We start from the raw sequence: 27,461 nt of genomic DNA, 5'->3' as shown, positions 1-27,461 counted from the left end.
TTGTGATATTGTAAGTTGTTGTTTTCATCTTCCACACGATCACCACCAAACTGTTTCAGCATAGTCTATTGATACGCATTTAACATATGCATAACATAATATGTTGTCTTTAACTGGGAACTTAAAGCGAGGAAAACGTTAAAATGTATAAGAGCTGAGAGGGCAGGAAGTGTGTCTGACAAAAGCATTCACACGAATGAGAGTTGAGAGGACCTTGATCTTCTTTGAAAATGTTTGAGAGGAGGGCGTGACTTGAAAAAAAGTCTCATCTCACGTGACTTGAAAAAAATCTATCTTCCAAAAAGTCTTGTCGCAGCAAAGAATTGTTTTTTAATATAATAGAGATTTGTCTACATTGGCTTTGAGCCTTCGACTGTTTGATCGAAAGTCCAACACACTAACCACTTGACCAACACTGCTAATTCATATATATGTGTGTGTTGGCTAAAACACCAATATAAATAAATAAATAAATAAATAAAAATAATAATAATATATACACACACACACATACTCAGCTTGTCATACATAGGATGTGCAGCATTGTTCATAATGGCATACAGTTTTCTTTTAATTCTAAAATTAAAAGGAACTAATTTACTGAATAAAAGGAACACCAATGACACTTATTATCTTAAAGATTTTACTTTAAATCTCAAAATACACAGAAGGAAAAGCAGCTCTTCAGGCCATAATCCCATATCATGTGAAACGTTATACCACTAAGTGAATGTAACAGCCAAATGCTTTAAGTTAATGTTAATAGTAAAATTTCCTTAAACTGCTTAGGTTGGATAATGGAAGATTAAGTTTAACCCCCTATAAATTATAGAATATGGAATGTTAATAATTTTAACTCTGTGTGACAGAAGAATATTTGACAGACTGAAGTTAGACATATAGAAGGATATTAAAGTCAAGTAGTTTTCTGACTGTTGCACAGAATGTTGCATAGAAACCTAGCTATTTAAGCAGTACAAGTTTCCCTTTCCCTCTGTCTTTTTTGTGTGGTTTATCAACTTTTTTCTCTATTTTTTGTATAAACTGTTTACTTTGAATTTTACTAAAATCTTTAAAAATAAAAACTCTTGGACTATGGAGTATTTTTTTATGGCGAGTCATACTAGTGCCAGAATATCTACCTGGTAGCTACATCTGAACTATTTTGGACCATTTGGAAATCTTTGTCAAATGCAGCTGGTTTCTTGAATTCATCCATGTTATTTGCACAGGGAGATATGTTATATCATCTTAAATAATATATAAACACAAAGAATTATTAATAATAAATATTGCATATTAATTTTTTTCTCTTTTCAAATTTTCTTCCTTTTTAGTCTGGTGTGTGTTCAGGCCATAGATAAATATGCATACACACACATACTATGTAGCGTAGATCGCGGAATACAAGCCGACTCGGTATATTAGCCGACCCCCTTCTCTATCTACTAAATTGCATGTATTTGCCAATGACCGGTATTTAAGCCGACCCCCTTCTCTATCTACTAAATTTCATGTATTTGCCGATGACCGGTATTTAAGCCGACCCCCTTCTCCAAGCAAAATTTTCAAAATTTCCTTAAAAAAAAGTGTCTCTTCAGGTATATTTATCATGTTTATCGGCGAGAATTTGAGACTGCCGGCATTTTTGTTGGAAACCAGGAAGTGATTGCGGAGAAGTTTGTTAAAATGAAACCTTTGTGTTGAAACTATATACGCAAATACGGTACATTGGCGGGTGGATTTCCGGAGACTTGTTATAAATTTGATTAACTGAAATATGCAATACAGTGGACCCTTGACTTAAGAACTTAATTCGTTTGCGAATGCTAACCCATAATGCGTTCCGAACCTCCTACTGCAACACGTACTTAACCTTTTCATAATAAAAAAGGATTGTATAATGTGCATAATTTACCAAAACACCAATAATTTTTCTAATGTACTAACCAAAAAGTTATAAAAACTGCCTAGCCTACCAGAAGTAGGGTAGATTAAGCTAGAAGCATGGCGGCACGCATGGTCGCAGCAGTTCAGGGCTTTCCTTTTCAGTGCACTTTTTTGTTGATTTTGTCCTTTTTTTTGCTTGTTTGTGCACGATCGGTTCGGCGAATATCTGCTACACCCGTCAGAACCTACAGACATCGGTGTCCAGAGCCAGACATCTGTTTTGAGTGTTTTTCATCACACGCACAACATCCCAGACAACATAGCGAGACCAGTGGGCTCTCCATGGATTGTTGTCGGGTCTAGGAGATGACACAGACGGAGGAGGGAAAGGAATCAGATGCGGGGCCACAGATCCAGCGTTATGCTAAGGCTAAAGATACAACCATACAAGCCCTATACAGAACTTTTTTTTGCAACTTCTTTGCATCTTTTCGCACTATTTGTTTATTTGTTTATTTACTTGTTGTGTTCTACACATGTGTCTGCACTGAAGGAGCTGCTTTTAATCTCATTGAACATGTGTATAGTGACAATAAAAGGCATTCTATTCTAGAAACAACAATTTCATACTTTACTCACCACTTAATTTGACATCTTTGGGCTGCAGGAAGGGAGGAGGAGGAGGAGGAGAATGAAACGGATGTTTGTTATTGTTTAGAAGGAGCCTCCTTATGCAAATATTTTCTTTGTAAAATTGTCGAGATGGTGGATTTCCACAAGCTGTACATATTAACGAGATCGGTCACACGAACAGCACTCTCATATTTCCCCACAATTTCCATCTTCGTTTCGATTGTGATCACTTTCTTTATCTTCGTTACCTTCTCTTCCTTCCATAGCAATTATGTGTCTTGCTTGCATGGTCTTAGTGAATTATATATATAGGTAAATCACTGCAATGGCCGAAATTACATTCACAAACACATGTATCTGGGATCCGACTGACGCTTACTAACGCCCTCGGTTGTTTGCTTACAATCGTGCAAGCAGATACACATGACCGCATTCGGGTCGTAACGCAAGATGTTAGTTGTAAATCAAGTTGTTCGCATGTCAGGCTGGTGGTATATCAAGGGTCGACTGTAAATGTTTATGTATACCAGTATTACATTTTTAAAAACATTATTGGTGAATAAAAATATACCTGGTAATACATAACATTTTTTGTTAAAAAAAAAAAAAAGATGACTAATCCTATGAAAAAACGTATGAAATATGATGGCGCATTTAAGTTGAAAGTTGTAAAGTTCGCTGATGAGTCAAATAACAGTGCAGCAGCTCGTCACTTTGGCATCAACGAGAAACAAGTACGAGAATGGAACAAGGCTGAAACATCTTTAAAAGCCATGCCGAGAACTAAATGAGCCAACCATGGTCGATCCTGTAAATGGCCGAAACTGGAAGAAGAACTGGTCACTTGGGTTAACAAACATCGTGCATCTGGCTACAACGTCACTCGTGACCCAATACGTCTGCATGCTTTAAAGTGGGCTGAGAAGAATAAAGGTGATGCTGTAGACTTCAAGGCGTCGAGATCCTGGTGCACTCGTTTCATGAATTGCCACAGTCTAGTCCCAAGAACAAAAACGAAGATGGCTCAACGGCTTCCTCGACATTTAGATGATAAAATGACTGCCTTCCAAAGCTTCATTTATTTTTTCTCCAGCCGTCTGGAGTTTTTTTGTTTTTTCTGTCCCCCCTGGCCATTGAACCTTACTCTTATTCGATGTTAATGTTGATTTATTTTTTTATAATTATGTCTTTCATTTTTCTATTCTTTAATATGTAAAGCACTTTGAGCTACTGTTTGTATGAAAATGTGCTATATAAATAAATGTTGTTGTTGTTGTTGTTCATCATTAAGCACCGAAATAAACATGAATACCCGCTCACAAAGATCGCAAATATGGATGAAACGCCTATGTTTTTTGATGTTGTTAGTAACAAAACAGTTAAACCAGAAAGAAGAAAAACTGTTCGTCAAGACAACTGGTCATTAAAAACAGCATTTTACTGTTGTGTTATGTTGCCTTGCTGATGGGACAAAGTTACCACCAATGGTGATCTTCAAAAGAAAAACGTTGCCAAAGAAGGATAAATTTCCCCGTAGAGTGGTTGTTCATGTTCAAGAGAAAGGGTGGATGGATGAGGATGGCTGTAAAAAGTGGATTAGAGAGGTGTGGAGTCGTCGTCCTGGTGAGATGTTACGTGAACGTGCTCTTCTTGTGTGGGATATGTTTAAGTCACATTTAGCTGACGATGTTAAGTCGGAGTTAAATAAAGTTAACACAGACATAGCAGTTATTCCTGGTGGATTAACTTCCGTACTTCAGCCTTTGGATGTGTGCCTGAACAAGCCGTTCAAGGACTTAATGCGCAAAAAGTGGAGCAATTGGATGCTGTCTGTGGAGCAGACATTTACCGCTGCTGCACCTTTGGCAACTGTGTGCGAGTGGATTGTCGAGGCGTGGGCGGAGATCAAACCGAAGATTGTGATAAAATCATTCAAAAAGTGTTCCATCAGTAATGCCATGGATGGTACGGAAGATATGTTACGCGAGGATGATGATGATGATGTGCCTCTCGCCTAACTTAGACGATACCGAGGAGTACAACATGTATGATGATATGATTTGTCCAGAGAACTGGAATGTGTTATTCGGTGGGGAGGATAGCGATGATGAGGAATTCAATGGATTTTAGTGCGTAGTAAGTATTAAATTCACATATATTAGTGTATACGAGTGTTTCGGTGTTTACATAGTGATTGAACCATGACAATTAGTCAGCGATTGTGTATATACCCGCTGTAATTGTGTCTTAAAGACAATATAATTGTTATTCAACTGATAATTAGTAAACTAATTGATATGAATTATTAATCATGTATTGTTATGAAGTTATTTGTGAACAGTATTAAATTGCTCTGTGCTATTGGATAATAATTTACCCGGGATCATTGTAAATAAAATTATAATTATATATTAAATATAAAATCTTATTTTTTTTGTTTCATAATGGATTAAACCTTACTATGCCGAACAGTAACTAATTATTCATCAAATCTTACTAATCCTAATCTTTAAATTCAATTACGATACACATTCATCTTAATTACTGTACGGCAGCGGTAAGAGGATTGGCATTTCTTCATTCAAGGATTTTTTATAGTGACATTTACAGTCGGTATTTTATTTTAAACTTCCTGATAATTTAACAGTAAAACACTTTTTTGAATAAATTCTTTATTTAATTTAAAGTACCGGCATGCAAAGTTACTTCTTCATCTGAAAGATGGCTCTGTGGTTTCGTCATTATTTTCTTCCGTATTCATCGGCAAAACCGGCATTGCGCTGGAAATCTTGAATCTGAAATGATACTCATTGTATAAACCGACCCCCAAACTCCAAGCCAAAAATCTAGGACGAAATTCTCAGCTTGTATTCCGGGATCTACGGTATGTATGTAGGTATTTATGTATTTAATGAGCATCTGTAAAAAGCCAGATTTCCAAGTGGGGCCAAAAACGTCTATCTAATGTTTATATTCCTCCCTCTGCAAATGTTGACTCAGCAACAGAAACAGTTAATTGTAACACCAACACTTTAATGATGACTCATTCTGACCCTGCAGTTACAATATGTGGTGACTTGAACCATGTGAATTTGGAAGAAACAATACATTTATGTGAAGAAAAATCACGCCACATTTGAGAAAATTTGGTCCAATGCGGGCCAAGTAGTTTCACACGGACAAATGGACAGGGATAACGGGATAACTCACATTATGAACAATGCAACATTACATTTAACATTCCAAAACCTGCACAGTTGTCCTTAGCCATGTCTTACCTGAGTTATACCTTTTGTTGCCAAAGAAAGCCATTAGAAGCTCGAGAACATCTCAAAATAGTATTTGAAGACACCCCACCAAACTTTCTTCTGGCCAGTATACACTTTTTCCTGATAATCCTCTTTTTATCTGGGAATGTGGCCAGCAATCCCCTCTGAAGAGCAAAAGGATCAGGATAACATACTCTACCATAAAACATGCCTCCCTCCATGCTTAAGGGACAAAGACATCAGGTCCAGGCTTCCCTACTTTCTTATTTCAAGCTTGGATTACCTTCTAAAGCATCCTCTTGACAAAACCACCCTCTATTTCTTTTCCTCTTTTTATGTCGATGCTCCTCAGATCTTGATGTATAAACTGTAATTATCAAATTAGGTGACAGTCTCTCATACTCAATTATGTCTAAGCCCTTTCTGAAGATACAGAAATGAGAGCTGAACTCATCCTAAACAAAGTGATCAGTGATGTTAGCTTTGCTCTTTAGGAACTTGACCTTGGACAGGAGATGAGCTGCTAATGAAATAGATGAAAACATGAAAACTGTTGCTTGATACCTAGGCTTAATGTTTTTTAAATAATATTTTTCACAGTGCCTTAGAGCACAAATTAGACCATTAAATGCAAACACATTCAACGAATACCCAACTGGAATTTCTGATAAAGAGAACTGAATGCCAGGGTATTACCAACGTTTTATCAAAGTATTACCAAAGCTGTGCCAAAGTCATTTGTTAATTTTCAATAATGTTTTTACTAGATCCTCAATGACATAATTGCTATGATAAATATATTACTACTCTTATGAGAGACACACAGTATTGTGATAGTGAATTAAACAAGTGATATGACTGGAAACAAAGCATACCACCTCTGGGTGGGATAAGCTGGAAAAATATGACATGCTCTACATAGAGGTAAAGGGTAAGCAGTTCATCGTTACAAATAAAATTTATACAGTAGCTGTTGATACTTGTACTTCACTAATAATGAAAGATTATTCACCCTGTCAGTTCACTATATTCCCTAACATTTTGAGCAAAATAATTAAAAATATTTACAGTGTAACTGTAAATTAACACAACATGCAACTACTAAAAAGGGGGAAGAGAAAAATTTGAAACTCTTCAAAGTAAATACAGAGCCTAAGAGGAAAAATATCTTCATAATAATGGAGGATAGAAATAGTAGGCTGAGGATGAAAGCCTACTATGACTTCCTGTAACATGCATATCTATGTTTCATTTAATATTACTATGAGGATAGAGTAAAAATCTCAAATCTAAACAACAATGGGGTCAACTATTACATACAGAAAGTGGCATCATGTGTGAAATATTACATTAAACAATAAGCTACATGACAAGTAGGCCAATAATTAAAACATATCCACTGGTATAGTAGTAAATTTGTCAAATAGAGGACTCAAGTGTACTTTACTGCCACTCACAGAGGAATATGGCTCAAGTAACAAAGAAAAATATGACCGGGCTACATTGCAAAAAAAAAAAAAAAATTATAAAAACTGTATTTTGATAACAGAGTATATAGTTTAGTACTGTGTTTTATACCAAGAGGTAATAAGAACTGCCACGAAATGAATGAAAATTAAAACCTTTAATGGGAGCAGCCATCCAAAATACACACCTAGAATTTCCCAAACAGCACGGCTACGTGGTGCTATGAGACAAAGAGTGCTCTTTGACTACACATACATCAATAATAGGTCTAGCATTCATTTAAAAATAAAGAGTGTTTAAAAAAAAAAAAAAAAAAAAAAAAAAGCCAACTTTTGCAAAATATATCTGTAGCTCTTAGATGCAATGGATCAGTTCTGTTGGTCTTTAGACAGATGTAAAAATCAAAAGCATCAACTCTACCAAGCTCCAAGATATTTTACCCAAAAATCATTCTACACTATTCAAGAAGTTGAAAACTGCCTATAGGTGGATCATCAAGTAAAACGCTGATGTAAACACCACATAAACATCCATATAAAAATAGGTATCTGACTGTGAAATCAGCATATACTGCAATGATCACTTCCATCTTTGGACTTGAACAGCAAAACTTTAATATGAACTTTAGATAGTAGTCCAGAAGTATACAATCAAGCATCTACAATGACAGCAAATGGAGAAATGAGCACTTTGAATTATTTGGTGGTCATATAAATTACTGAAACCAAAAACTGTAATAATTTCTGATTGTTACTTTGCTCGATTCTACAGAAACTTAATCTTAAAATATATTCCATCTGTTAAATTATTATAGCTCAGAATCTGTAGAAGATTCTCATGCTCATCTTTATCATAGGTGACAGTACATATGACAGTCTTTCAGAATAGTGAGAACCCCAATAAAATGTGTGTCTATGTATGAAATCAATGCAACATGATTCACTGTTTAAGAGTAAATGTATGTCTTTGTGGGCTTCCTCAGAGAAAAATAAAATGACTACTGTATTTTTTTAAAAAAAAAAACAAAAAAACTTTTAGTGTTGACCAAGTCAAGCATACCTCAACAACCAATTCTGTATGATCCATGCAGCCTGACTATACAAATTATGGTGCCCAGTGTGGTAAAACTTATTGGACCAACGAAGTGCAAAGTACTCAAAAATCCTAGACAAAAATGTGCTAAAGCTCTGTCAATCATTTGCTCAATTAACTAATTTGCAGTTAGAAAAAGAAAAACAGAAAACTACAGTAGCACTAATGACCTCTTCTTCAGTTTCTAAACTTGCTTATTCTGATGGTTTAACACTGGCTGTCACTGAAAGTCTAAACTAACAGCAATGGGAACACTGAATTATATTATATTTTATATATATATATATATATATATATATATATATATATATATATATATATATATAATTTAAAAAAATGTGATTAGAAAAATGAAGTCATTTTTAATTTAATTAATGTTAGTAATTCCTGTTTTAGAATTTGCCCAATGTAGAAGTGTGTATGTGTGCATGAATAGACTTGCATTGGAGCTGGTTCCTCCCTTTTGTCCGATGCAGCTGGGATAGGTTCCTGTCCCCTGCAACTGTAAATTGAAATGAATAGATTTGACAATATTGTGTCATGCAATGAATAGGAATGTAAAAAACTGTTACATATGAAATACCAAGAAATCAAAAACAACTTTTTTGTGCTTCCAAAAGTTACAAAAACTTAGCCTCCACTGAATGGTTCACTGCCCACAAAAACAGTGGCAGTGAAGCAGGTTAAGAGATTACTGAACTTATAGCCTCCTACTTTGTTAAATGAAGTGTGGTCTCTTCATTCGCAGTCTGTACACTTCTTTATATTTTTTATATAATGAAGTTTCTAAAAGAAACCACTGAGTTAGCAGTGGTCTTTTATGCATTGCCCCCTCAAGTCTCTCATTACTTGTTCACTCATATCCATGTGGGAGCACCTTATGAGGTCAAGAGTGTAATTTTACTGTTTTTGTGTCTATAAGCGATCCTCATGGATTCAAGAGCTACTGCCATGTAAAAAATGGATTTGAAGTGCTGATAAATGTACTTTTTCCACATTACTAATCTGCATATTGTTAATTTAGATTATGAAAATACACCATGTCAGTTGTATGTGTCATTTGTCCAAATACAGCACCTTTTATCTGTAGGCATGGTTTGCATGAAAATCTAATGCTTGTGTATTTAGATATGCTAAAAAAAAAAAAAATCAATTTCCATGGGTTGAAATTACTTTTTCACATGACTGTATACCAAGTACAGAAAGAAGTGATGTTTTCAACATCGTTTATCTTGGACAAATTCTCTCATCTTTGAAACAGATTTCATATCAAATTGCTCAATTGACAACATCCTAGCAAAAAAAACAACAAAATCCAATTTCCTAACAGTTTGAAAAATGTAAATTTCATGCATCTTAATCCATGCATACTACTTTTTTTTTTTAATTAAACAAAGACATGGAAAATAAATTGCCTGACTCATGCAGTGTAGCCCAAAACCAGATGTTACTACGTGAACTAGAGCAGACTGCCCACTGCTAAAATTTACAGACGAGCTGCCAGCTGACTTTTCAATGACATCTTTAAGAATACAAAATCTCCCAAATGAACAAGAAAATCAATTAAATGGGTACAGCACTCACTGAGACGGGTGACAGTGAAGCCAGGTAGTCAAGGTATGGCCTGATAACGAACACTGGGAAAAACTGGTGTACATCATTTAAAATCTGTCATTAACCAGACAGGAACAACTGCATACACACATAATTCAAAATCCAAAGTGAATTTTATGTGAAGAAAAAATAAAACTTAATCAGCTAATCTGACAGGTGGGGTAGAGCTAATTCGGAATACTTGGTTCATTCAACTCTCTGAGAGAACTACTGACAGTCCACTAGGACCTCAATTTGGCAAGAAGACTGAAACATTTGGGGAGAGAGACAAACCTCTGAATCCTACCCAAGAAGGAGGAAACAAAATCTCTGCCAATAGCAAAATAACATTGCTATCCTTGAAGTAAGAGTTTATATACAAGCTTTGACAACACATCGTTGACGTTGACCAATGCATCTGAAACACATATACTATGCTATCAGATATCTATACTAATAAAAGGCAAAGCCCTCACTCACTCACTCACTGACTGACTCATCACTAATTCTCCAACTTCCCGTGTAGGTAGAAGGCTGAAATTTGGCAGGCTTATTCCTTACAGCTTACTTACAAAAGTTGGGCAGGTTTCATTTCGAAATTCTACACATAAGGGTCATAACTGGAAGCTATTTTTCCCCATATAATGTAAGGGAGTCTTGAGTTGGAGATGGCCGTGGGGGGCGGAGTTTCGTGTGACATCATCACGCCTCCTACGTAAGTACGTAGAGAACAAGGAAGAACTCCAAACAGCGATGAGCACAAAACGCCATTTCACAATTGAGAAGGCAGAAAAACATTATGAAGCAAATGATGCATACAAGCATATTCATAAGTACAGCTACTGCGGAAACAAAGCACGGCGTGAACCGTAAGTTTATATTAAATTAAGTTCATAGACAGGCTGCCACTAGCGCTTGTAATTTAGTGCCTGCCCATATAAGGCCGCCCATCAGCGCAATCCAATACAAACACTGCCGGTAAATGTTCACGGGTGAAGGACTGTGCTTATGCAGAGGAAGATGAGATGGTCAGGGTGGTGTTTGGCACAAACTCATTGAAACTGCGAGAGAAACTTTTAAGTGCCGGGTCTTAGCTGACATTACACGAGATGGCACCAGTACAGCTGGGAACCTTCGATGCAAGAACACCAAGCGGCTCACGTGAACTGACGCATGCAGACAAAAAGCAACAGTTCCAAAGAGTGCTGAACAAAACCGAATTACACAATTGAGAAGGCAGCAAAAAATATGAAGCGCCTTATACATACAATCATATTCATAAGTGCAGCTACTGCGGAAACAAAGCACACGGTGGAAAAAGTGAATGTCCTGCTAAAGGAAGACAGTGTAAAAAAAACCGTGCATGCAGTTTGTCACATCACAGATAAAAGGAAGACGAGCTGTTTATTGATGCAGTAAGGAACTAATCGATGAATGAAACCTCTTATCTTTACAACGATTGACAAACACGGAATGTAACTTGAACACATCCTACAAATACGAGCCTGATTGAAAGAAATAATGATAATCAAATCCTTGATGACAGCAACATTCAATAACACTCACAAAACAATTACTGTATATTGACAATCATGTTACGCTATTTTTAAAATGTTCCCTTTTCTTTTCATAACTTCTACTTCTCCACTGCGGTACACGGGTATATATATATATATATAAATGTATATATATACCCCGATCTACAATACATACTTTAGCATAGACAAGCCACACGCTGTGGCGAATTGTAGAGTCTTAAGCCTCTAACGCCGACATTCGAGGTTCGATTCCCGAGAGGGGTGTACTGACTATGTACGCGCTACCGATTCATTTTACCTTCGATCTCCTTGGTTTGGGACGATGAAAAATATTAGGTTAACGCAGAATCATGTTACGCTATTTTTAAAATTTTCCCTTTCTTAGCACAAGCACAGCTGAGAAGCTTCATGCATGTACTCCATAACGCGCTAAAAATAACGATTTAATCACACTTTCAATTCCAAGCAAACGGAACTTTTGTCAATGCATGATTTCCTGGTACATCCATTACACTGATGCACACATCACAGCTACAAAAATGTTAGAGTCGGAATAAAGCGCGTTCCTACGACTGATCATTTCGACTACCCGAAATAAGCCTTGATAAAAGCATGGTTTTGTGCACACTGAAAAGCAAGCAAAATTAGATGCATTACAGAAAGCGGACTTTGTGGCTCTTACTGGGGATCATTGGACTTCCGTGACCGTTAGTAATTCTAAATACATCTAATTACAAAATGTTCAATGATCACACTGTTTTAGCCTAATGTACAAAATAATTTTGGCTAATGTTACTCAGAGTTTAAAGAGTAAGCTGGTCAAATTACCTTTTATGTTTCTGACTTATTTTTTAAGAAGAAAACTGCACTTTATGTTGAAATTTTGGTTATTATTATTTAAAGACAATACTATTCTGAAAATGTACTTAAAGTACTTAAACTACCACTTTATTTTTAAGTCTGCCCAATTTTAACCAGGGATGATATTTTTGTTTCTGTTTTGAATTCAAATGCAGTTTAAAAGCTTTTTTTCAGAAATTAAAACAGCTTCAGTTTACAATATTCATGTCCATGTCTATTATTTGATTCTGTAAGCCCACTAAAACCGCTTTTAAATAAAAAAAAAACATTTGCGATTTGGGGCAAATTTACGTGTCGATTACATACGATTAATCAAGATTAATTCTTACACAGCCTCTAATTAATTGGATAAATTTTTTTAATCGAGTCCCACCCCTATATATATATATGTAGATATATATATGTAGATTTGTATATATATGTGTATATACAGTATATATGTAGATATGTATATGTTGTATATACAGTATGTATATATGTGTGTGTGTATATATATATATATATATATATATATATATATATATATATATATATATATATATATATATATATATATATATATATATATATATATATATATATATATATATATATATATATATATATATATATGCCAGCAACACTCATGACAAAACAATTACATTGTCAATCATGTTACGCTATTATTAAAATGTTTCCTTTTCTTTTTACTTCTCGCTGCCAATCAGGTATTTTGAGATATATATATATATATATATATATATATATATATATATATATATATATATATAATATAAATAGATAGATATGACAACAACACTCATATCAATGACAAAACAATTGCATTAACAATCATCTTACGTTATTTTTAAAATGTTTGCTTTTCTTTTTCATAATTTCTTTAACACACTACTTCTCCGCTGCGAAGCGCGGGTATTCTGCTAGTACTACATATATACCATACTATCTACTTTTGCTCTTGTGATTGCTCTACACCAAGTAACATTCTTGGCCATCTGCATCAGCCTTAACATCTATTATTTATATGGGCTGTCCAAATTGCAGTTTCTGGTGCGTGTTTTTTACTGCACTCATCTCTGCCTGCTGCACAGCTTTATGTGATGCTTGGGAATAATGACATTCAAAATTTGTGAAATCTAAAGTGCTATCCATGAGCCATATATAGATACAAGGATAAGCTCATCATGACATTTACAATGGTGTATGCTAATATGATAACAAGCATTTTTTTTTAATCTAATACAAAACTTAACCTACCCCATCAAAAGTCATATCTCATCATACACATATACTTTACTCTCTTATACCTTTGTATATCGAGTTTTGTCATGATTTTCTTTACAGCTAATTTTAACAAGTTAATATTTAATCACCTATTGTTAGAATTAAATGTCTATTAATGTACAAGTTCCAATTTAGGATATTCAAGCAGTGTGCAGGATGTAAAGGATGGCATTTTGCCCCACCTCTCGTGAGTATCAAAGTAGATGATAAGGTGAACTCAACCGTTTTTTTGAAAAATGTTAACTTTTTTTGGAAATAGTGAAATCTGACAAAAATTACACAGTACCCTAACACCTTCTTAGGTTACTTTAATGAATAAGCACATAGAAAAAAAAAACTTGTAAAGTTAAAAAAGCAAATGTGAAACATAACACTGAGAATCTGTTGTTAGTATGACTCCTCAACAAAACATTTTATCATAAGTAAATTCTTATGTAACGTGCATATTATCATTTACATTATTTGTGACAAACCTGTCACAAACACATTCAATTGTATGAACTAAAAATTTCAAACTATGTAGTCTGTATTGATATTACAATGTTATTAAATCACGATTTTACATCCAACAGCTACAGCAAATTCTGGGCCCCAGGCAGCTGACAGAGTTCGGGCCCCTTTCGTGTTTCAAATATGTGCGTATAGTTTAAAACTCGAAAAAGGGCAGGCCCCTATCTAGTTAGGGCCCCTGACAAGTGTCATGGTTACCCCCCACCCGGTGTGGGCCTGGCTACAGCCATGGCCGAAATTATCAGCACCCCTGGAATTTTCCCAAAAAATGCACCATTTCTCCCAGAATATTGTTGCAATTACAACTGTTTTGGTATGCACACGTTTATATTCTTTATGTGCATTGGAACAACACAAAAAAACAGAGAAAAAAAAGCCTATTCTGACATCATGTCACACAGAACTCCAAAAATGGGCCGGACAAAATTATTGGCACCTTTTCAAAATTGTGGGTAAATCGTTTTATTTCAAGCATATGATGCTCGTTTGAACTCACCTGTGGCAAGAAACAGGTGCTGGCAATATAGCAATCACACCTGAAGCCAGTTTAAATTGAGAAAAGTTGACTCAACCTTTCTATGGTGTGTCCGAGTGGGCCACACTAAGCATGGAGAACAGAAAGAATATCAGAGAATTGTCCGAGGACTTGAGAACAAAAATTGTGGAAAAATATCAACAATCTCAAGGCTACATGTTCATCTCCAGAGATCTTCATGTTCCTTTGTCCACTGTGCGCAACATAATCGAGAAGTTCACAACACACAGCACTGTAGCTAATCTCCCTGGACGTGGACGGAAGAGAAAAATTGATAAAAGACTACAACAAAGGATAGTCCAAATGGTGGATAAACAGCCCCAATCAACTTCAAAACATATTCAATCTGTTCTGCAGATTCAGGGTGCAACAGTGTCAGCTCAAACTATCCATCGACATCTGAACGAAATGAAACGCTATGGCAGGAGAGCCAGGAGGACCCCACTGCTGACAAAGAAACAAAGCCAGACTAAAGTTTGCCAAAATGTACTTGAGGAAGCCAAAATCCTTCTGGGCGAACGTCTTGTGGACAGATGAGACCAAGATAGACCTTTTTGGTAAAGCTCATCATTCTACTGTTTACAGAAAATGGAATGAGGCCTACAAAGAAAAGAACAACACAGTACCTACAGTCAAACATGGTGGAGGTTCTAAGATGTTTTGGGGATGTTTTGCTGCCTCTGGCACTGGATGCCTTGACTGTGTGCAAGGCATCATGAAATCTAAAGACTACCAAAAGATATTGGGGTGCAATGTAGGGCTCAGTGTCAGAAAGCTGGGTCTGCGTCAAGGTCATGGGTGTTCCAGTAGGACAATGACCCCAAACATACCTCTAAAAGCACCCAGAAATGGTTGAAGACAAAGCGCTGGAGAGTTCTGAAGTGGCCAGCAATGAGTCCGGATCTAAATCTGATTGAACACTTACGGAGAGATCTCAAAATTGCTGTTGGGAGAAGGCGCCCTTCAAATCTGAGAGACCTTGAGCAGTTTGCAAAAGAAGAGTGGTCAAAAATTCCAGTTGAGAGGTGTAACAAGCTTGTTGATGGTTACAGGAAGCACTTGATTTCAGTTATTATTTCCAAAGGGCGTGCAACCAAATATTAAGTTGAGGGTGCCAATAATTTTGTCCAGTCCGGTTTTTGAGTTTTGTGTGAAATGAAGTCAGATTTGGCTTTTTTCTCTGTTTTTTGTGTTGTTCCAATCCACATAAAGGAAACAGACATGTATACTGCATACCAAAACATTTGTAATTGCAACAATTTTCTGGGAGAAATGTTGCATTTTCTGGGAAAATTCCAGGAGTGCCAATAATTTATTATTATAATTACTGTACATGACAAATACAGTATTCTATTAGCCACACAAATAAAACTGCACATGTGACAACTTTACCAATAATATAACAAAACCTTCACCCCTAGGAGTATCAGATGCAAGAAGACAAGATCACATTTCACATTAACTGGCAAATGCCTTGATATGTAGGTCAAGAACAATATTTCAGACCTCAAGTATAATTACCTGCCTTAAAATGTCATTGATCATTTTATGTGATGTATATTTCCATGCTAGGATATCATCCTGATTCACATGGAAGAGGCCACTGGAGGCAAAGAAAACTGTAGTTAATTGTACCATATACAAAAAAAAAAAAAAAGATTGAAACAAACAAATAATGTATTACAACACAGGCAACAGACGTGACATGAGAGTCAGTAATAAAAACCTGCTGATCCAATCTTCAGCCTCACTCTAACCTATCAAGTTGTGGCTGGAAAGGCTAACCAGAAGTAATGTGAAGGTTTTCACCACTCTGCCACCATTGTCTTTAAAACATGATATACAACTACAAGGAGGAAGTATTTTCAGTTACACTGTGTGTTTATGGTGTGATCTCACTCCATGTCCCCGTGGTCAAGGACCTACTCCAAAACTACTGTAACTAGTGACACTTCAAGAGAAAAAGCAGCATGAAGTTTATTAACATCACGCACCATCAAAAACACAATTTAACCCAGTTTTAACTCCCCTATTCTTTTGTTTTTTCCAGTGGTGTTACAGCACTACCTATCAAAAATGCCCTTATGTTTCTATTAGTTTTATTATTCTTAAAACCACGTCTTGTGTAAGCATCCTCAAGTATCTACCATTTTGACCTGTAAAACAATTTTACATTTTCCATGTTCATGAGTCCCCCAAGAATTTGATTGTTCTGTAAATTTTTGTGAATGCGTATGCTGTTAGTGCGGCTAGTTAATGCTGCTGCCTCACAGTTTCAGGAGAATGCCCTTGAATTCTGGCACAGCCAGTTTCTGTGAATTTTTCCCACTCTTCCTGTTCCTGTGGGTTTTGTCTTTCAAATCTTAAACAACAAACCTACCATGTTAGATTAACTAGTGATTCAAAATTGGGTCCAGATGAGCAGTTATGCCCTGTGAAGGAATGGCGCCCCACCTGAGGTGTGTCTGAAAATGGATAGATTGCTACATGAATGAAATCTTTATTCTCTTTTTAATTCACCTGTATCATTACATCTAGAGTGAAACGAGAAGATTTACTCCACTGCTGTGATTTACGCAAGGGACTAAGCGGAGGGCAGAGGAGACATTTTTTATCTTAAAGGAAGGCATTCCTTTAATGTGGGAAGTGAGATTCTTTACATACTCTGCAACTCTGTGAAGGACTGTGTGATTTTTCTACGCTGTGGTGTGCTGGGGCACTAACATCACTTCACTAGGGGCCTACTGAATCAACAACCTAATTAAACAGTCAGGTTGGAACATGCTCTCGACCTCTGGAATTAGTAACAAAAGAGATAATGAAGACAAAACTGAGTAACATTATGAACAATGATTTATATTGGTATATGCCGGCCACTGTTGTATGTTTCCTAGAAGGCTGTAGTGACCAGTGTATTTTTCTATGCAGTGGTGTGCTGGAGAAATGGCATTAGTGCAAGGGATGCCAACAGACTGAATATCTACATCCCTCTCTCTGACACACTAACACAGAGTACTTACAGACAATGAATTATTCAGCAGAAACGCTACTGGAGCTCTTTCATACCAACAGCAATACATCTGCATAATGCCTCTCTGTGTCTGTGACTGCCAAGTCAGAAGTTGGCTTTCTTTTCAGTCATTCTGGGGTATATATGTTTACCAAGCTTTTCTAAAAGGCCAAATTTCCCTCTGGTGACAAAGTTTTATCTACCTCACATTTATATTTACTTATTTGGCTAATGCCTTTCAACTTACAACATATGACATACAACTGGTTGCATTTGTGTTTGTTTTTCCAATGGGAACACAGGCAGGTGAAGTGTCATAATAACTGCCACACAGAGTCGGCGGAAGGATATAAACCCACCACCTCAGGGCTTTAAGTCCAAAGCCTTAACCACTACGTCACACTGCCTACCTATCGCATCCAAGACACCTTTCATCCAGTTTTGTCAGGGCAGTTACCAGCTGACGCTGACTAATTGTTACAAATTGTTTAAAGAATGCAGAGCAACTTGCACCTATTATAAATATTTGCAATACGTCATTAATTACAAGTATCAATTATTACTGACAATAGCCCTTAGATCCTAAAGAGTAGGGATTCCCTGGTTTAGACACTTTTCAAATGCTTTATTCTAATATTGTCTGAGAAGGCTGCATTGCTTTAGCTGCACATTGTACTTCCGAAGCTAAAGGAAGATATGCGAAGTCAAAAATACAACACAGATTTTGGATTGTCTTCCATTGGAAATAGGATTTCATGCATACCACATTTTCTACACCCACGACTGCTCGATTAAAGCTTCATGCAACAATTACCAACATACTGAACATCGAAAAATCCACCTGTCGTTGCTCCATCCCCTCATCTCAAAGCTTATATGTATAACTGATTAGAGGCACAGCGGTCTGGGATTGATGGCCCTCTGACGACAGCATTCTTATTCCACCCCAGCCTATACTTCCCGTTAATTTTTCTAATTTTACAAACAAAACTCAAAGTTCAAGCTAAACAGGAAAGCAAAGCTAGGGCTGGTATCAGTGAATGGATTTCTGTGATGCTGTTGTCTTAGCTTTGATTAGAATCATATCTTTTGCATGTACTTCAGTAGAACAATTACCTTTTGTAATAACTTCCAAAGCACCAAGGTACAGGCAGAGATTCAGGATTAAATATACTACTGAACAAAAGTTTACAGACAGTGTCTATTATTTAAATGATTACTTTTGTTTTTTTCTCAAATTGCTTGAACTGTCTTAAGTTATTAACTTTTAAAAACAAACTGTTCATATCTGAGCAAAGAACACTGCATTTACATATTTAGAGTGCCATTTCCATCCATCTTTCTAACGTCCTTCACTAAGGCAGGGTCGCTGAAATGTTGAAGCCTATCCCATCAGTCATCAGGCAGAAAGCAGGAACAATACCTGGACAGGATACAATTCCATCACAAACATACCCACAGACCAATTTAGCAATGCCAATTCATCTAACCTGCATGTCTTTAGACTATGTCCTATAAGAGATTTATATGCAATAAGTTAATTAAGAAGACATTCCCTGAGCCTATTCATTAGCATGACTACTGATCAAGTAACAGGTTACATTAGATCACAGATAACAAAAGGTGCTCATCATTTGTGAACATTCCACAAGCAGTGCAAAAACATGCCACTATCTTGCAGATGGCATACAATAATGCACTTGAAAGCTGAAAATGATTTAAAAATATTTTTGTACAACTATAACTGAACTAGCTAGTTAACTAGCTCAGGCAACATGAGTTACTTGTACAAAAGATAATACATTCCATTATAATAGTTAAGTGTTTCTTAAACTTTGGGTCACTGACATGTTCGTGATTTATCGCCACAAGACTGTGCAGTAAAATCAGTTTGAAATCAAGTTGACTCAAGAATAAATTCTGTTGCGAGTGACATTCCACCTGCTATTTAACATATTTTTATTTATTACAGTAGTATCTGAAAAAAAGCCATTGATGCTTCAAGAAGAACTTTAGTTTCTGCATCATGAAAATAAGTATTCCCAACATCCCATCTCATTTACAATTAGACACTAAAACTGAGAAGACTGACAGAAACACAAGGTAAATAAACTCTGCTGATTCATTTTTGGACGCCTTATTTCCTTAACACGTGCCATGAGTCAAGTGAATGATTTAGGTGACCTTTCTTATAATCCTTTCAAAAATGTTCATACCTTTGCACCGCACCCAAACAATTTCTTTCTCTCAACTTCAATAAACCTCACACTAAACATTTCCATCGGCAGGGACATTACCTCAGAAATCTATTCCTGTTTTGAATGGAAATCATGTTTTAGGTTCAAGAATTCGGTGCATCCTGTGTGGAGTTTGCATATTCTCCCCATGTCTGTGCGAATTTCCTCTAATGGTCCAACTCAACTCATCTTTAACTTTATCATCCATATATGGAAATTTATTTGGTTTGTACTTCAACAATAAACTTACATACACACATGTTTAAAATATAAAAAGACAAGAAGAAGAAATACAACATAAAGAACCACATATAATTCAACACCAACATGCACAGATATATTCAGCTATTCAAACAAATATTCCCCCCACCCCCATGGACCTGATTTCCCCACAAAAACGGGGGACTCCACCTGACCTGGCAACCCTGGAGCTAACCTGCCTGGCAGGACTGCTTCAGCTTCCTTCTGAACAGGGCTGCCTGATACTGCACTCAAACATCACCCCATCACAAAGTCAATTTACTCTCATTTTGAAAATCTTAACCATTATGGGGGGACAAAAAAATATATCTGCGGGGAATTCTTAAAAAATAAGGGGGATTTTTTTTTCATGTGCATTAACGTCCTATGGAAATAGGATTTTATACCTTCCACGTTTTCCCTACCCCTAAATGATCGATGACAGCAAAGTCACCAATAAAGAATGCATTGAACCTTACAACAGCCACCTGTCACTGTGCCATCCCCTCATTTCAAAGCTCATGTACAACTGTTTAGGGGTCAGATTGGTTTAGGATTGACGACCATCTAAATGTAGCATTCTCATCCTGCTCCAGTCTGTATCCCACCTGCTAATTTTTCTGACTTTACTAACAACATTCAGACATCCAACTAAGCATGAAAGCAAGTCTAGTGCTGGTATTAACTTGCAGGGTTCTGTCAAGTTTATATTAGCTTTGTATGATTAGAACCTAATCTTTGGAGTATATTTCAGGATAACAATTACTATTTTTAGTGATAACTCCCAATGCACCAAGGTACAGGAAGAGATTCAGCATTAAACAATTGACAGAACAAGAGTTTATAGGTAGCATCTATTATTTAAATTGCTTTAGCTTTTATAAAACATTTGGCCTTGAAAATGAAACTCTGATTGCATATTATATTTTGGGAGAAGCCCTATCTTGAGTTTATTATTTTAAAAGGAAACTGTTCATCTACATTCCGAATTCACTTATCCTGAGCAGGGTCGTGAGGCAACTGGAGCTTACCCCAGCAATCACAGCACACAGGACAGGAACAATTCCTGGACAGGGTGTCAGTCCAATGCCAAGTGAACAACCACACACATAGCAGGAGCCTTCCACGGGGCTGTGATCTGAGCCCCCCGCTGTACTCCCTCTACACATGACTGACTGCATGGTTGCACATGGCACCAGGTCAGACAGACTGAGGTGAACATTTTCCCACAGTCCATTCACATGTTGAAAAAGTGTCCAGAATGTGATGATACCCTGTTGTTAAATCTCTTACACTAAAGCTTCCAAGTTATTCATTTAATTATTATTTATGTCCCATTAAAAATTTTTGAATATTTATATCATGTAGCGGTCACCTTTATGCATGATAACTTACAACATTCAATTTTACTACATTTCAATTTGTTTTTTCCAATTGGAGTATAGACAGGTGAATTAACTTGCTCACGGTCACGCAGTGCCAGCAGCAGGATTTGAACGCAAACCTAAGGATTTAGAATTCAAAGCCTAACTCACTATACTATGCTGCCAATTATTGTCCCTTTAAATTCTTCTTAAAGGAACAGTCATTGTGATTGAGCAACTAAGCATTTATCTACATACTGTACTGTATGTATAATTTGTATGTCACAAAAAACAATTTAAAAACTATTTAGCAACCCCTATCCACCTAACTTGCACATTTTCGAGCACGGTCTTTTGAGAGACCCAAGTTAAACAAACTATAGTTAAAAGAATACAATCAAATGAGTTTTTTCATTAGCATGATTGCTTATCAAATGACAAATTATAACCAGTTTTGGAATACAAAAAGGTGCCCCCATTTGTGAATAACCTCTACAAAGTACAAAAACACGTCCATCTTTTTTGCAGATGGCATATAGAAAAATCACATGAAATGTGGTGACAATTTTTCATCACAGCAATCTCAAGTATCTTAGTACACATGTAGACTAAGCTAGTCAGCAGCCTAATTCACTTGTGAAAGCGGCAAGACCTTTATTTACAATGCATCCTGTATTTGACGTATAAATTACTAAACAACAGTTAAGAGATTTAGGTTTTTCATAATGATGGGGAAATTCTCAAAATTGGGGGGAACTGGCCTGTTGACGGGAGGATGGATTTAACTGACAACCCTGCTCAGAAGGCGGTTACAGCAGCCAGCCGGCATGCACAAAGCGCTCCCCGGCTAAGTAAGTGTCGCCGGCTCCTGAGCTGCACAGGGACAGGCCACATAGTTTGCGACTGCCAGGGAAATGACGCGGGTGACCGGGTCGGGTCTGATCTGCCCCGCTCGGCTGTACTCTGTGTGTCTGTTTACTTCTCTGCGAGATCCCAACGGCGGCCCTTTAAACTGACGGCCAAATGCAGCAGAGCCTGGCCGAGCGGTGCTTGTGAGCAGGCCCCGGCAGCCTCACGTTCTCCCCGACCCAGTCGAATGTCAGGATGAGGTCCCGTCTGGAGCAGCCCTGGCAGCGCAGGTCCAGACAGTAATAGGGAAGGGGGGGTAGGTTCACTTAAGAAAACAATACGCATGGGCAGCATGTGAAGTGAAGTCCGGCCCGGCAAAACCCCTCCCAGCTCCGAGAAGAAGCACAACAACAAAAGAATTCAAAAGACCCTTTCTTTCACTTACCCGGAGTCACACTGACTCACACACCGACAACAATAATGACAACAATATGGCAAGTGCGTCGGTGAGGGCTGTTTGCTCCTTGCTTCAGCCTCCCGGTACAAAGGATACTGCGGCGGTGGCGCGGCTGGCGGCGGCACTGTCGGGGCCCCCGGTACCGGCACCGGGGTGGGCAAAGCTCGCAGCTGACTTGGGGGCGACGGCCCGGTTCCTGGCCCACTTCCTGCGGCGGCGGCTGACTTCGGTACCGCTTTCGGCGGCAAACTCATTGCAAAAATCTTAACCGAAGGAAAAAAATATAATAAATAAGAAAAAAGTATAAAAAAAATTATACATATATAAATACGGCGACCGAGCCACCGGAACAGGCTTTTAATCCTGGAGCCGAACCAGGACGGTAAGAAAAAAATATTTTCTTAAAGAAAGTGTCGATTTTATTGGGGTTTTATCTTCATGGGGACGGTGGGGGGGTCTGTCTCCCCCTCCCCAGCCGGGGTTTCCTCGATTCCGTTTCGGCTTTAGTTTCCAGAGGTACACCACAGATGCCGCCTTCTTCAGTTACTTAATTATGAAGTCTTTTCAGTAACTGTTATTTTAAAAGTCCCTTTTTAGTCAGATGGGAGATTTCGTTCAACATGGCGCTGCGGCCGCCTCCAGCAGTCCGGCAGGACGGACAGTTCGGAAAGCGTCGGGCAAAACCGGAAATATTCGAGGCGAGGCAGCGACAGCTCTGACGTCGCTATTCGGGTTTAATCGGAAGCACTCGGCAAAATCAGGCTAGATTCGGGCATCGTCGGCTCACCGTGAGCGAACGTTCAAGCCAACGGGAACACCTTCCCGTTTGTCGTCTGGTTTAGAAGTGCCGCATCGGCGTTTTAATGCTCGCGGATCTTCAGAGCACTAGCTGTTTCCTCCACCCGTAAGAAAAAAAAAATCGACCAAATGATAGCGTTTGTGCAATGAGCACGATACCGTATGATCGCGTATGAGATCGCCGAAAGGCAACGCCACCTTTGAATGGCATTATGAAAAGGGAGCAGCAGGTATTCCTACCACCAAACATCACGTAGCTGCTGTTACGAGCGCTGAAAAGTCTGCAGACACTGTTGCGACGTTGTGATGCATAACTACAGGGATTGTATCTTCATTAGAAGGTCATGGTGACTATTTAAGGGTGCAAACATTAAATAGTGTGACGAAAAATATTAAGAGAAGAAAACACATGGAAACAGCATCAAAGTCAAACGTGCAGTCATGACAACCCGGCTGCCAACTCCTAAAACTAATCGTCTGTCCGGCAGCGACATCTCGTGGTCAATGGCAGCAATGCAACTTTTTAAAATAGGTAGAATACACGGTTCAAGTTCAAGTTTAAGCACTTTATTGTCATTGTGTAGCACAACGAAATTACTTTTTGTGACAGCCCCAAGGTGCATTTAAAGAAAAGTCAGATAATTCCAAATATGTCGTATACAGTGTTAAGTGATCAACTAACCAGAGCAAATTATTATTGCTCAAAGTTCAGCAGCATAAATTGTTATTGCAGCTGTTAATGAATAGCACATTACATATTATATATTGTATTACATTATTATATTGCACATTACCAATATAGCTTATTGCACATGTTCAATTAAAAGTGATCTCAGAGAGATTCAGAGTTCAGAAAGTTTATGACAGATGGGAAAAAGCTCTTTTTTTAGTCTGTTTGTGCGTACAGGGATTGACCTAAAGCGTCTTCCTGACAGGAGGAGCTCAAACAAAGAATTTCCAGGATGAGTTTTTTTTTCCTTGAGAATGTTTTTGGCCCTTCTCACACAGCAAGTCTTATACGAGAGTTCGAGTGATGGCAGTTCAGTCCCAATAATGGCCTCCGCTGTTTTTACGACCCGCTGCAGGGTTTCTTTAGCAGCCTTGGTGCAGCTGTTGTACCTACAGGCCATCATGCAGTTAGTTAAGATGCTCTCTGTAGTGCAGCTATAGAAATTAACCAGCAGCTTCTAGGGGAGGTCAGCTCTCCTTAGCGTCCTGAGAAGATAGAGGCATTGTTGTGCTTTGCCTATTATAGCCAAGTTGTTGTCAGCCCAGGGCAGGTCCTCTGAGATGGTGACTCCTAGAAACTTAAAGATGGAAACTCTCTCCACAGCATGTGCATTGATTGTTATCGGACTGTGATTGGTCTCTTTAGTGGTCCTAAAGTCCAGAATAACTTCTTTGGTCTTTTTGGTATTTAAGACCAGGTTGTTGGTGTTGCACCATGCTGTCAGATTCTGAACCTCTTCCCTATATGCAGCTTCATTATTGTCTGTTACAAGCCCAATGAGAATCGTATCATCTGCAAATTTAACAATAATGTTTGATTGGTGGATGGGTTGACAGTCATGGGTGAAGAGTGCATAGAGAAGGGGACTTAGTACAAATCCTTGCGGCACACCAGTGCTCAGGGTAAGGGTAGAGGATGTGTGTTTGCCCATCTTGACAGACTGGGGGCGGTTGGTGAGAAAATCCAGTAACCAGTTGCATATGGACGGAGCAAGTCCTAGTGCATAGAGATGTTGGATCAGCTGGTTCGGTATGATGGTATTAAATGCAGAGCTGTAGTCAATGAAGAGCATCCTAACATAGGTGTTGGGCTTTTCCAGGTGCGAGAGCGCAGCATGTAGAGCCACACCGATGGCGTCCTCAGTTGATCTGTTTGACCGATAGGCAAATTGGTGTTGGTCTAGATCAGCTGGGATGGAGGCTTTGATGCGGGTGATTACCATTCGTTCAAAGCACTTTGTGATGACAGGGGTGAGAGCGACTGTTCGACAGTCATTAAGACAGGTTATGCGTGTTTTTTTGTGGAACAGGTACAATGGTTGTGGATTTCAGACACAAGGGGACTACACCTGAGGAGAGAGAGAGGTTGAATATGTGTGTAAATACCTCCGCTAATTGGTCAGCTGACTGGAGGCTGGTTATTGTCCTTGTCAAACCATGCAAAGAAACTGTTAAGTTCCTCTGGTAGGTTGGCATTGTTATTGGCCAGTGTGTATTGTATGTCATTTTTCTTTTTGTAATCCGTGATTAATGGATGCCTTGCCACATCCGCTCTGAGTTTGAGTTACTGTCAAAGTCCTCCTTAATCTGTTGTTTGTACATTAGTTTACCAGACTTGATACCATTCTTGAGGTTGGTTGAAGTGTCTCCTAATTTAAAGGCTTTGTCCCTTTCCCTGAACAGCTTTTTGACTTTGCTATTCATCCATGGTTTCTCATTTGGGTAGACCTTAATCCTTTTATTGACGACATTGTCCACACAGTAATTAAAATATGACAGCACAGATGAAGTATATGTCTCTAGGTCTGTCTGATGAAAACAAAGTTACTTGGATTTCATGATTAGCTCAAAAGTACACAGGGATCAGGATTACCATACCTTGGATTTGGATCGCATAGTTATGTCGCAGTGTGTGGATTCAACGGGTTGGAAAATGGAAATGGAAAATGGATGGATGGATGAAGCCATTAAATATGGCCATGTCACCTATTGGGGTAGGACCTGAGCTTGAACCCACCACATGTACTGTACATGTATAAATCCTATTGACACAAAATTGAATTTGCAGCAAAAACCTTTCGCTTCCCCAAAAAATTTTAGAAAGCATAATGTTTCATGACCAGTGAATTTTGCATCACTAATACATGAGAAAAGGTGTTTGGTTGTATAAAGTTGATTCAGATGGTTTTATAAAGTGGATTTAGACTCCTTCACTTTCTGCACACTTTACTGTGTTGTATATTTAATTTTAAAATGGATACATTTGCAATTTCTTCTGCCAATCTACATTCAATCATCTGCATGTTTCAGAAACTGCGGTGGGTAGGTTTGTTTCCTGCCTTGCTCCCTGTGTTGGCTGTGATTGGCTCCAGGAGACCCCCGTGACCCTGTAGTTAGGATATAGCGGGTTGGGTAAGGGATGGATGGATGTTTCAGAAAGGTTGGCAAATATTTTAAAAATCAAAAAGTAAAATCTCTCATATAACTTTTCAGACCCAGTGCTTGAAGTGGCTGGTACTCATCAGTTAACTCTTCCAGTTTCAACGTAAAGTACCGGCTCCTTTTCTTGGTGTACTGGTAAGTACCGGCACCTTAACATGAATCTTTACGGGGGTCCCCCCCAGGGCCAGCTTAAAACCATCATTGGCCCCCAGGCAAAGTAGTGCACTGGGGACCCTGCTTTGATAGCAAAACAAAAACATACATAGGCATCAGAAACATCGTGAGACCCTGGCCAGTGCCCGTTGTGCCCCTATGTTAAGAGGGCCCTAGGTCCCCCCTCTCTTCGATTAACTTTCAGTGTATCCTGACGACTGAAGTTACACCGTAGCAGCACCTTTTCTTAGCGCATCAGTGAGTTGCACCTTTTTGCTAATCTTGAATGGAGTCCCCCCCTTTCATCAATCGACTGTCACCGTATCCTGACGACTGAAGTTACACAGCACCCACACCTTTTCTTATCATACTGTGCGAGTACCAGTGAGTACCAACACCTTAATGCAGGTCTTCACGGGGTCCCCTCTCTCTTTGTTTGACTGTGTCTGTATCCCGATGATCACCATACCAGCGCCTTTCCTTAGTGTACTGAGACTACTGGCACCTTCA

General features: G+C 38.1%; 1 protein-coding gene across 13 annotated transcripts in view; it reads right to left on the bottom strand.

Moving 5' to 3' along the window:
* LOC120530915 (eukaryotic translation initiation factor 4 gamma 3-like) overlaps positions 1–23,510 on the bottom strand; it is a 206,790-nt gene extending 183,280 nt beyond the window's left edge. For 10 of the 13 annotated variants that reach the window (XM_039755714.1, XM_039755715.1, XM_039755717.1 and 7 more), the window contains exon 1: positions 22,926–23,508. In XM_039755714.1, the coding sequence (XP_039611648.1) occupies positions 22,926–23,083 (158 nt within the window). In that variant the 5' untranslated portion in view covers positions 23,084–23,508. Of the gene's footprint in view, positions 1–22,817; positions 22,899–22,925 lie in introns of those variants that run through there. The other 3 variants (XM_039755722.1, XM_039755723.1, XM_039755726.1) reach the window with 3 other exon arrangements.
* Positions 23,511–27,461: the final 3,951 nt, after the last annotated feature.

Source organism: Polypterus senegalus, chromosome 6 (genome assembly GCF_016835505.1).
Source record: "Polypterus senegalus isolate Bchr_013 chromosome 6, ASM1683550v1, whole genome shotgun sequence".
Classification (NCBI taxonomy): domain Eukaryota; kingdom Metazoa; phylum Chordata; class Cladistia; order Polypteriformes; family Polypteridae; genus Polypterus; species Polypterus senegalus.
The sequence above is the reverse complement of the archived record's forward strand: the minus strand, read 5'-3'. Positions and strand labels throughout refer to the sequence as shown.